This window comes from Otolemur garnettii, unplaced genomic scaffold (assembly GCF_000181295.1).
Source record: "Otolemur garnettii isolate 467f Iridium unplaced genomic scaffold, OtoGar3 scaffold00219, whole genome shotgun sequence".
Lineage (NCBI taxonomy): Eukaryota > Metazoa > Chordata > Mammalia > Primates > Galagidae > Otolemur > Otolemur garnettii.
In genome coordinates this window covers 1,533,855-1,546,407 of record NW_003852614.1, presented here as the reverse complement: position 1 = coordinate 1,546,407, position 12,553 = coordinate 1,533,855, and the positions used below count along the sequence as shown (strand labels likewise).

The window sequence follows — 12,553 nt, the reverse complement described above, 5'->3', positions numbered from 1 at the left end:
GTGAGCTATAATGCCATAGCACTCTACCCAGGGGGACAGCTTGAGGCTCTGTCTCAAAAAAAAAAAAAAAAATAGAGGTAAATTTAGTTGTAGAAATATAAAAAGAAAAGTAGAGTCCAAATAAATGCAAACAATGTAACCTAATTGTTTATACCCTTATATTAATCTGAAATATAAAAAAGAAAGGGTAGAGTCCATTAAATGGGTTGAGCTTTGGCCTGTTAGAATGGCTAAATATTTCACTCTGGCCCAGTGATCTCTGGCAGGGCAAGAGGAGTATAAGAAATATGCCAGTTGTTAAAGACCTTATTTTTTACAAAAACAACATAATTGCCCCTTATGGAAAAAGAAAGCGCTCGGTGTCTGTAGCTCAAGCAGCTAGGGCACCAGCCACATACGCTGGAGGTGACAAGTTTAAGCCCAGCCTAGGCCTGCCAAACAGCAATGACAACTACAGCCAAAATATAGCCAGGCATTGTAGGAGATGTCTGTAGTCCCAGCTACTTGGGAGACTGAGACAGGAGAATTGCTTAAGCCGAAGAGTTTGAGGTTGCTATGAGCTGTGATGCCAGGCACTCTACAGAGGGCGACGTAGTGAGACTCTGTCTCAAAAAAAAAAGAAAAAACAGACTCTGAAATGGTAGGAAATGGAAACATGTGGCTAGTTCACTACAAAATGGGTCCAGCATCTTAAAAAGTATCTGTAAACACATGAAAACTATATATATATATATATATATATATATATGTATGTATATATAAAAAATCCTCTAGAAAGGTTCACTTCAGAATCTTTCCCTAAACCAAAACATTTGTCACTACAGGATGAAACCGTTGCTTGCCTGGCTACGGCCATTGATACTGTGGTGGAACCAGAAACTGTAAGTAACTGACCCCCTTTGTGCAGAACTGGGAGCTCTAGCTGTGACCTTTTTTATAATTTTTCACTCATCTGAAGAAGAGAATCTATGATTATTACTATCCTCCATAGAATACCCTGAAAATCTAGAAATCTTTAATGTAAACCCTTAGCTTCATAAAATCCCTAACTTGGATTAAACTCTATGTCTATCAGTGTAACTAACTGACAATGAGTGGCAGGACTTCTCAGGGTTGTAATATTCCATATTTGCAATCTACCTTATTGATTTCTTGTTTGATGCTAGTATTCTTCCTCAGCTGTCCAGCAAATTAAAAGATAAAAATAGAGACAGATCTCTGGAACAGAATAGAGACTCTTGAGATGGAACTAGTCTCATGTTCCCATCTGATCTTTGACAAAGCAAACAAAAGCATACACTGGACGAAAGAATCCCTGTTGAATAGAGGGTACTGGGAGAATTGGTTAGCCACATGTAAGAGACTAAAACTGGACCCATATTACTTGCCACTTACAAAAGTTAACTCACGATGGATAAAATTTTTAAATCTAAAACACAAAACTATAAAAGCCCTACATGATAGTATGGGAAAAACTCTTAATCTTATTGGCGTAGGGAAATAATTTATGTAGAAGATCCCACTGGCAATTGCAGCAGCAACAAAAATAAATAAATGTGGCCTGATCAAGTTTAAAAGGTTTTGCACAGCTAAGGACATATTCCACAAAGCAAAAAGACAGACAGCCTTTAGAATGGGAGGCGATATTTGCATGCTACAAATCTGACAAAGGGCTAATCACCAGAATCTACAAATAATTCAAGCACATTATCTAAAAGAAAAGAGCAGACAACTCTGTTAAAAACTGAGCAAAAGTCATGAATAGGAAATTTTCTCACAAGGACAGAAGAGTGACCAATAAACACATTAAAAAATACTCATCACCCCTAATTATCAGAGAAATGAAAATCAAAACCACTTTTGAGATACCACCTAACCCAAATTAAGAATGGTCCACATCAGGCTCGGTGCCTGTGGCTCAAGTGGCTAAGGCGCCAGCCACATAACGCCTAAGGTGACGGGTTAGAATCCAGCCCAGACGCCAAATAACAATGACAGCTGCAACCAAAAAATAGCCGGGCATTGTGGCGGGTGCCTGTGGTCCCAACTACTTGGGAGGCTGAGGCAGGAGACTCGCTTGAGCCCAGGAGTTGGAGGTTGCTGTGAGCTGTGATGCTTCGGCACTCTACCCAGGGGGATAGCTTGAGGCTCTGTCTCAAAATAAAAAAAAGAAGAATGGTCCACATCACAAGGTCGCAGAGCAACAGTTGCTGGTGTGGGTGCTGAGAGAAAGAAACACTCATGCACTGTTGGTGGGACTGCAAACTAGTACAGTCCCTATGGAAAGAAGTATGGAGAGTCCTCAACTAAAAGTAGACCAACCATTTGACTCTGCAACCCCATTACTAGGCATTCACCCAAATAAAAGAAAAAGACATTTACCACAAAGACCTTTGCACTCAAATGTTCATAGAACAGCTCAGTTCACAATTGCAAAGACGTAGAAACAGCCCATGAACGGATTTAATAAACTGTGGTGTATGTGTACTGTGGAATACTATTCAGCTATAAAAAGATGGAGCATTTAAATCCTTTGTAAAAACCAGGGTAGATATGGAAAATAGTCTTCTAAGCAAAGTATCATAAGATTGGAAAAACAAGCATCACATATACTCAATACCAATTCAAAACTAGGAGATTAACAATCACAGACCCATATGAGAGGAAAAAGTTAAATTTAAGAAGTGTGGAGGGTGTTCAGTAGCCTCTCACCCGATGGGTACAGTGCATGGATATATGGCACACTCCCTTGGTGATGGACACAGCTACAACTCAGACTTTAACCTTATATGTGTAAACCATACAACCTAATGGTTGGTACCCTCATATTAATCTGAAATTTTTTTAAATGCAGAAAAAAACAAGTTAGGAAATTACGGCAAAGTCAAAAAATTATTAGGGGAAAAATGGAAGAGAGTTTTTATCTCAGCATAGTTTTATATGGAGGAGATGGTTGGGGGCTAAAAGAAAGTATTTTGAGGGTTCAGATCACAAAAATAGATAAAATGTATTGGATGCTGACTAAAGATTATAAAGTCAAAATGAAAGGCTGGAGAATAGTTTGCTTTAGACAGCCTTTCCCCCCTGAAATATGTCAGTAGTTTTCATATTCCAAAAGAAGGAATATACTAGAACAAGCACTAGCAGTCATCTGTGTGAGAATAAATGGAGCCTTTTCTCCATTTCCACCATTCCTAAAGTGCTGTTTGCAGGACCTTCTCTCTTCTAGGACCTCTTGGAATGAGGTAAAAATAAGAAATATTCATCAATAAAGAAAAGAGCAATAAACTTAGTTTGCTTTAAAATAGACAAATTATATAAGAAACAAGGAACTTATGTGAAAAGGGAAGTAGACTAACTCAATTTATTTCAGATGTTCAAAGCAAATTTTCTATGAGAAGCCATAATCATGAAGGAATAGATATTGGTAATGGAAAAGTGGCTATGAGATCCTGATGAAATAATGCCTAAGGAACTCCATTTTCTTGTTTCACTTACAAATTATTATTCTGATTTTTTCCAGCAATTGGAAACCAGTCTAGAGACCAGCAGCAGGTCTTCTGATGCTTTCACCACTCAGCATGCTCTCCGTCAAGCCCAGATGTCTAAGGAGTTGATTGAGTTGAATAAAGCCCTTGCACTGAAAGAGGCCTTAGCTAGGAAAATGACTCAGAATGACAGCCAACTACAGCCCATTCAGTTCCAATACCAGGTGATCTATTTCCTAGGGCAGTATTTTTTAATGTCTACCATCTGTCTTTAACTTAATGGAAAGAAAGCAATTATACTATTTTTGATGACAAAAAGACAACAGATGTGCATAGTACAACTGGAGTTGCATTGTTGATTTTAAAAAGGATTCATTCAGAGGCAGGAGTGGGGGTTGGGGCGGTGGCTCACTCCTGTAATCCTAGCGTGGGATTACAATCCTCTGGGAGGCTGAAGCAAGTGGATTGTTTGAGCTCATGGGTTTGAGATAAGCCTGGGCCAGAGCAAGACCCCGTCCCTAGTAAAAATACAAAAAACTGAAGCAAGAAGATTGCTTGAGCCTAAGAGTTGGAGGTTCCTGTGAGCTATGATGTCACCATGGCACTCTACCAAGGGCAATAGCTTGAGACTTTGTCTCAAATAAATAAATAAATAATAAATGGATACATTCAGGATAAGGAACCTCTAATTTTGTTGCATTTAATCTAATGCCTTACCTTATGCCACCAGCATTTAATAGTTTGTTAATGTTATAATAAACTTGGTCCCCACTTGAAGAAAAATTGTGTTTTCATAACTATGCTTGGATTCTGAGAAAGGCACATCTTTTGGTAGATGGTTTAGGTTGTAGTATGAATTATGAAGAGAATAGTGGATATCACACAACTTTCCAAGTGGTTGAATTTTTTTTCTAATGATAGTTCTAAGTGTCCCTTGCTAACTATTAATAATCAGGTCTTTATTTGAGGCAAGTTTTTGGCTTTCAGGTTACCTACAAAAAGTGGCCCTTTTGGCCAGGTGCTGTGGCTCACTCCTGTAATCCTAGCATGTGGGAGGCCAAGGTGGGTGGATTGTAAGAGTGAGACCTCATCTCTTGAAAATAGCTGGGCATTGTGATAAGCATCTGTAGTCCCAGCTACCTGGGAGGCTGAGGCAAGAGAATTGCTTGAGCCCAAGAGTTTTAGGTTGCTATAAGCTATGACTCCATGGCACTCTATGGGAGGTGAAAAAGTGAGACTCAGTCTCAAAAAAAAAAAAAAGAAATATGGCCCTTTCTCCAGACCTTATTTTCCCTTATAGCCCGGTGTTTCTCAGTGTTTGTCTGTGATCATAGACATAGGGATATTAGGTTGGATGGGAGAAAGAAGGATAGATGGCTTTCCTATCCAGCTATATTCTACCACTCCAGAGTACTAGATGCTTATATTGAGAAATAGCTATAGTACTCATGCTTTTTGCCACAAAGTACCCTACATTTTCAGAGTAAAAATTAGACAAGTATTTCTCATCTTTGATTTTCACCACTTTTTTTCTCTAGGGCAGAAATTCTTCCCAAAATAATAACTGAGTTGCCAAAAGAATTTTTTCCCTTCTTGTTATCAAACTTGTTTAATTTTTTTAAAACTTAATTTTTGGCCGAGTACGATGGCTCATGCCTATAATCCTAACACTCTAGAAGGCCAAGGCGGGTGATCACTTGAGCTCAGAAGTTAGAGATCAGCCTGAGCCAGAACGAGACCACATCTCTACTAAAAATAGAAAAACTAGCTGGGCATTATGGCAGGTGCCTGTACTCCCAGCTACTGGGGAGGCTAAGGTAAGAAGATCACTTGAGCCCAAGAGTTTGAAGTTGCTATGAGCTATGACACCACAGCACTCTACCAGAGGAAACAAAGTGAGACTCTGTCTCAAAAACAAAAAAAAAATAATAATTTTTATTTATGTCATACAAGTGCATGTATATAATATTTTGAAGTCAAATATAATACATGAAAAAGTAAAAAGCAGTCCTGCCCTTCTACCTTATCACCTATTCCTTAGGCTAACATAGTACTTGAAATTCTTTTTTTTTTTTGAGACAGAGTCTTACTATATTACCCTCAGTAGAGTGCTGTGGCATTACAGCTCACAGCAACCTCAAACTCATGGGCTCAAGCAATTCTCTTGCATCAGCCTCCCAAGTAGCTAGGACTACTAGTACCTGCCATAACTCCCAACTATTTTTTGTTGTAGTTATCATTGTTGTCTAGCAGGCCCAGGCCAGGTTCAAACCCGCCAGTCTCGGTGTATGTGGCTGGTGCCATAACCACTGTGCTGTGGGTACAGAGCCAGTACTTGACATTCTTTAAGCTATTTCTTCTGACATTTACCTTCACATTTCTAGATGAGACTTTGCAATTTACTTGTGTTAATTTAAAATCTATTGACTTCCCACTGTGAAAGATAAGAATATAGTTCTCTTACTCTGATGCCTATGCACACTTCCTTACCTCCATCTTTCAAAATGGTTATATCACACTTTTTGATTAAATGAATATTTAGTGTTTAAATTTTTCTGATTATGTAAATATGTTTTACAAGTAAGCCACATAGTATGAAATGATTGCATTTCTTACCTTGTACAGCTTTTTGTGTTTTCTGGAGTTAATCTATTTTTTAAATATATTTAGTTTTTTATCTACCTATCAATTTTTTTTTTTGAGACAGAGTCTCACTATGTCACCCTCAGTAGAGTGCTATGGCATCACAGCTCACAGCAACCTCAAACTCTTGGGCTCAAGCAATTCTCTTGCCTCAGCCTCCCAAGCAGTTGGGACTACAGGTGCTGACCATAATGCCCAGCTATTTTTTTGTTGCAGTTGTCACTGTTAATTTCAGCTGACCTGGGCTGGGCTCGAACCCTCCAGCTGGTGTCCCACCCACTGAGCCACGGGTGCCACCCTCTACCTATCAATTTTATCACCAAAGTTCTTAACAAAACTATAAAACTCTTTATTATGGTTAAACGTATCAGATGATTTGTCAATCTATTTCTTTCTTTCTTTTTTTTTTTTCTTTGAGACAGATTCTCACTCTGTCACCCCTGGGTAGAATGCCAGGGCATCATAGCCGTAGCAACCTCAAACACTTGGTCTCAAGTGATCTCCTGTGTAGCTGGGATTACAGGTGCCTGCTACAATACCTAGCTGGTTCTTCTATTTTTAGTAGAGATGGAGGTCTTGCTCTTGCTCAGGCTGGTCTTAAACTCCTGAACTCAAGTGATCCTCCTACCTCACCGTCCCAGAGTGCTGGCATTATAGCTGTGAGCCACTGTGCCTCGCCCATTGGTTTCTTTCTTGAAAACTACCCTCCTGGAATCTTCTATCCTGTTTTGCTTTCTCTGGGCCACTTGCCTAGCCATCAGTCATCCTGAGAATTTGCTTCACTTCTTATCTCTGTGTTGGAATAGATTGCATGTCTTCCTCCTTTTTAGTATACCCTTTTGCTTTGGTAGGGTACAATGCCAGTAGCTTTCTGAGAACACATACCTGAAAGGAAAATGTTTTAAAGCTTTGCATGTGTAGAAATAGCTTTTATTTGCATCCTTACACTTGTTAGATTGTCTGGGTTTAGAATTCTGTGGATTTTTTTTTCTTCAGAATTTTGAAGGCCTTATACTATTGTCTTGGTTGCTGTTGAGAAGTCCTTTATTATTCTTGAGTCTTTATATTTGGCTATGTTTTTGTTTTCCCCTCTGGAAACTGTCAAGATCATTTCTTTGTCCTCAAGTGTTATTTAATTTCTCAATGATGTGCCTTGGAATGAGTCTTTCTTTTTTTATTGTGCTTGGTGGGTCCTTCCAATCTAGAAATTTGTATTCTTCTTTTCTGGGAAGTTTTCTTGTATAATTTCTTAGATAATGCTACTCCTCTACATTTTTTGTTTTCTCTTCTTACATTCCTTTTAGTGAGATATTAAATCTCTGAGATTTAGTTTTTCTGACCTCCTTTCCTTCCTTCCTTTTTTTTTTTTTTTTGAGACAGAGTCTCACTCTGCTGCACTAACTAGAGTGCAGTAGCATTGTTGTAGCTCACAACAACCTTAAACTCCTGGGCTCAAGCAATCCTCCTTCCCTAGCCTCTGGAGTAGCTAGGACTATAGATGTATGCCTTCACACCCAGCTAATTTTTTCTACTGTTAGTAGAGACAAGAATTGTAGGCAGAATGGGGACTGAAGACCCCATTCTTGGCAAGGGAAAACACCCCCAGAAAAAGGAAAAAATTAAGGGCGGTGCCTGTGGCTCAGTGAGTAGGGCGCCGGCCCCATATACCGAGGATGGCGTGCAGCCCTGGCCAAACTGCAACAAAAAATAGCCAGGTGTTGTGGTGGATGCCTGTAGTCCCAGCTACTTGGGAGGCTGAGGCAGGAGCATCGCCTAAGCCCAGGAGTTGGAGGCTGCTGTGAGCTGTGACTCCACGGCACTCCACCAAGGGCAGTAAAGTGAGACTCTGTCTTTTTTAAAAAAGAAAAAAAGGAAAAAATTAAAATGTAAGCTGAGTGAGGTAGAACAAAGAAAAATCAGCTAGTTTACCTTTAAACCAGCCACTGCGAAATTACTTATTGAGCAAGTTTCCCTGCTTTTCCTAGAGCTCTGGCCTATTGGGGATATAGCTTACTAATGCCCCTGCTGGGTCTGTAAACACTCTGAAGAATAATGGCCACAGAAGATGCTGTGACAAGGCCTGAAAAAGGTACATTAACTAGGCCATTTCCTGCCCAGTCAACAAGCAAAGCAAATACCTATTGTAGAGATTTGTATTTGGTTGGGGTGGAGACAAGGGAACAGCTCAAGTCCTGAAATATGGTCAGGAGGGCTTCTATCTCTTTTAGTAAAAGCTGAGGAGAACTGAGACTCAGGACCACCATGAGAACCCCACAAGCAGACAGTGATCACCTGAGTTCCCACCTTTAAAAATTCTGTGTCTTATCTCTTTCTTTCTTGTTGTTCCTAGCTTTATATTTCTTCAGTCCATCACTACCAGATCCATGGGTCTTAATGGACCCCAGCAGGAGTCTTGATCTTATTTTAGCTGTTTTCAGATTCCTGTGCTCAAACTATCAGCTAGGATTATAGGCATGAGCCACCACACCCAGCCTTATCTTCTTTTTTCTATTGTCTGTTTCTTTACCTTTTTATTCCACTCTTTCGGATATTTCCTTTCACTCCTGGTAAATTATTTTATTTGCCTATTAATTTCCAAGGTCTCTTTTTTATCCTGTAATTGTTCCTTTTTTTATAGCCTTCTATTCTTTTTATGAATGCACTAACTGTTTCTAAAGAGAGGAATTAATTTTGTCAAGGTTTTCTTATTATTCCTTCCTTGACTCTATTCTCTGAATTTCCTTTCTGTAGTGTGTTTGTTATGGTTTTTTATGTAAGATGAAGATGCTTTCCTCAGATTTCTAGTAATCTTTGGCTGTCCATTCATGTTTAAGAGTGAGACACTAAAAACCAGTAGGAAGTTCTGTATGCCTAGGTTTCTATTGGGCTGGTCAATTTCCAATGAAGTCTTTTATTCTACTGCCTGGAGTTGTATGGGCAGAGTGATGGTATGTCACCATTCTGATAACCCAGGGAAAATAAGAGAGTTGGAGTTTCCAGCATATGCAGAATTTTGTTCAGTCCCTGTCATTATTGCATTTAGCTATGTCTGATGTCTGTGGTCCAGCCTGTCAGGTTCACTGTCTTCAGAAAGGAAGCCTCTTTTTCCATCTGTAGTTCTGTGGTACAAATTGGCTTGCTTCTGAGCATTCATTCTATAGGAGTTCTATTGTAGTTTTTTCCACTCTGGAAGTCACTCATTACTTATCCAATTATTTTCCTCTTGCAAAAGTCTCTTGATACCTCTCAACTGCTCTCCTCTCTTCATTCTTACTAATTTATGCCTCCTTTTTGGTTCATTTTAGTGAGATTTTAGGAGAGAGCAAGTTAAATATGTATCTCAGTTGTCCACGCTAACAGGACATACAGTCAAATTTAGGGTCAAATTTATTTTAGCTTTTCCATGATAAGTAATGGTAAAACCAGTAAGGCTGAGAAGTTATTTCTCTTTTCTTGTTGCCCAGAAACATGGAGATATGTGTTCCCCTATTGTATTTCTTACCCCATAAGAAGGTGCCAGTAAATGAGCTATAGCTATAGCTTTATTTATTTATTTATTTATTTATTTATTTAATTTGTCTCCCTTGGTACAGTGCCTTGGCATGATAGTTCATAGCAACCTCAAATTCTTGGGCTCAAGGGATTCTCTTATCTCAGCCTCCCAAGTAGCTGGGACTACAGGTGTCTGCCACAACGCCCAGCTATGTTTTAGCTCTTGCTCAGGGTGGTCTCAAACTCATGATCTTAAGTAATCCATCCACCTTGGCCTCCCAGAGTGCTGGAATTGCAGGCAAGAGCCGCCACTCCCAGACCTAAAGGTATAGCTTTGTTAAGATATCTAGTCCTTTTTCCCTTGGAATCAAATATTCTTGATTTCCTAAGCCTAAAAGTTAAGAAGAAGTGAAATTTTAATGTAAATATTACCTTTTAATCACATATAAATCTCCACGTCTCTCTTTTAAGAAATAAAGGTAGTTTTTAATTCTAAATAGTAGTTTTCCTATCACTGTGAAGAATCGCCATAGAAAAATTTAGGAAGGCATAGATCAAGCGTCCTCAAACTATTGCCCGCCTAGGACATTTATCTGGCCTGTCGGGTGTTTTTGCCGCCGCTGCCTATCCTCCTTACCAGCCAGCTCGTCCCAGGGCCTGCAGTCCAGCCTTCCAATCGTCTGAGGGACAGTGAACTGGCCCCCTGTTTAAAAAGTTTGAAGACGCCTGGCATATAGTTAATGAAAATTACCTTGAGTTGTAGTAAACCAGGAGTCAAATTTGAATAACTCCCTTGTGGAGTTGGTGAAACAATTATTGACTTAATATGTTATATATAAGGAAAGGATGCTATTTTTTACCCATCAGATTGGTAACAATTTTGAAGTATAGTAATATCAAATGTTAACAAGAATTCTGGAAAACAAGTACTCTCATGCAGAGCTGGCAAGAATAGAAACTGGAATAGCCGCTTTGCTTAACAACTTGGCAATACTTGTTAAAATTGAAAATGTGTACCCTCTTGATCCTATAATTCTACTTCTCTCAACCCTAGCAAAACCTTGCACATGTACATAGAAGGCATGTACAAGAATATTTCACTGTGGCAAAAAAGAGTGAGGCAGATTTATATGCACTGATATAAATAAATCTGTAAGACCAGTTAAGTAAGAAATAAGGCAAGTTACAGAATAATATGTACATATAGTATAAGTCTATTTATGTTTAACACACACTAAAATTTGTATACACACATGCATGTATACTATATATTTATCATTTATTAATTACATATTCTAGATATTTATATGTGTGTTGTAATGTATATTACATATATACATAATACATTTAATATACAATTATGTACAAAATGATGACATTTTAGTCAATGACAGGTTACATATACAGTGATGGCTCCATTAGATTATAATACTATATTTGTACTGTACTTTTTCTTTTTTTCCTTTTTTTTTTTCCAAGACAAAGCCTCAAGCTGCCCCCCTGGGTAGAGTGCTGTGGCATCACAGCTCACAGCAACCTCTAACTCCTGGGCTCAAGCGAGTCTCCTGCCTCTGCCTCCTAAGTAGCTGGGACCACAGGCGCCCGCCACAAGGCCAGGCTATTTTTTGGTTGTAGCCATCATTGTTGCTTGGCGGACCCGGGCTGGATTCGAACCCACCACCTTAGGTGCATGTGGCTGGCGCCTTAGCCACTTGAGCCACAGGCGCCGAGCTATGTACTTTTTCTATGTTTAGATAATGTCTAGTTTCACAAATACCATTGTGTTATAATTGCCTACAGGATTCAATATAGTACCATTCTGTACAAGTTTATAGCCTAAAAGCAATAGGCTACACCATATAGCCTAGCTGTGTAGTAAGCTTATACCATCTAGATTTGTGTAAGTACACTCTATGATTATTGCACGGTGATGGAATTGCCTAACAATGCATTTCACAGAACCTATTGTTAAGTGAGGTATGACTATATTAATGTCTAGATATATAAATGGTAAATATCTAGAAAAATGTCTGGAAAATTTGCACCAAGCTGATAACAGTGACTACTTCTGGAGAGGGGAATGGAACTTTGGCAAGGGTCAAGCAGTCAAGGGGACCTGATCTTTATCTGCATTATCTAGATTATTTTTATAAGAATATATTCATTTTACTTCTATAAGTAAAAATAAATATAAAGAATGTGTAAGGCCAGGTGCAATAACTTATGCCTGTAATCTCAGCACTTTGGGAGGCTGAGGCAAAAGGATCACTTGTGGCTAAGAGTTTGAGACTAGCCTGGATAACATCAAAAGTTCCCTATCTCTACAAAAAAAAAAAAAAAAATTAAAAATTAGCTTGGTGTGGTGACATGCAGCCATAGTCCTAGCTGCTCAGAAAGCTGAGGAGAGGGGATCCCTTGAGTTTGAGATTACAGTGAGCTATGATTGTGCCACTGCACTCTAGTCTGGGCAACAGAGCAACACCCTGTCTCTTCAAAAACAAAAGGATATATATGAGGTCTCACAATTAAGTTCACAAACTCATCCTAGAAAAAGTGCTACATATCTCATTGTCGCATATCGCTATGGTCACCTTCAAAGTGCTCCCCTTGGAAAGCTATGCTGCAATGTTAGCACCTAGGCCACCCTTCAAAACAATTTTGGAGGCTCGCCGCCTGTGGCTCAAGTGGCTAAGGCGCCAGCCACGTACACCCAAGGTGGCCAGTTCGAATCCAGCCTGGGCCCGCCAAACAACAATGATGACTGCAACCAAAAAATAGCTGGGCGTTGTGGCGGGCGCCTGTGGTCCCAGCTACTTGGAAGGTGGAGGCAGGAAGCTCGCTTGAGCCCAGGAGTTGGAGGTTGCTGTGAGCTGAGATGCCACGGTACTCTACCCAGGGGGACAGCTTGAGGCTCCTGTCTCAAAAAAAAA

At 39.5% G+C, this 12,553-nt stretch overlaps 1 protein-coding gene across 1 annotated transcript in view; it reads left to right on the top strand.

Annotated features, from left to right (window-relative positions):
* KIF4A (kinesin family member 4A) overlaps positions 1-12,553 on the top strand; it is a 150,235-nt gene that overhangs the window by 86,863 nt on the left and 50,819 nt on the right. Inside the window, exons 14-15 of the mRNA XM_003801762.3 lie at positions 825-881; positions 3,524-3,712. Of these exons, the coding sequence (XP_003801810.1) occupies positions 825-881; positions 3,524-3,712 (246 nt within the window). The remainder of the gene's footprint in view (positions 1-824; positions 882-3,523; positions 3,713-12,553) is intronic.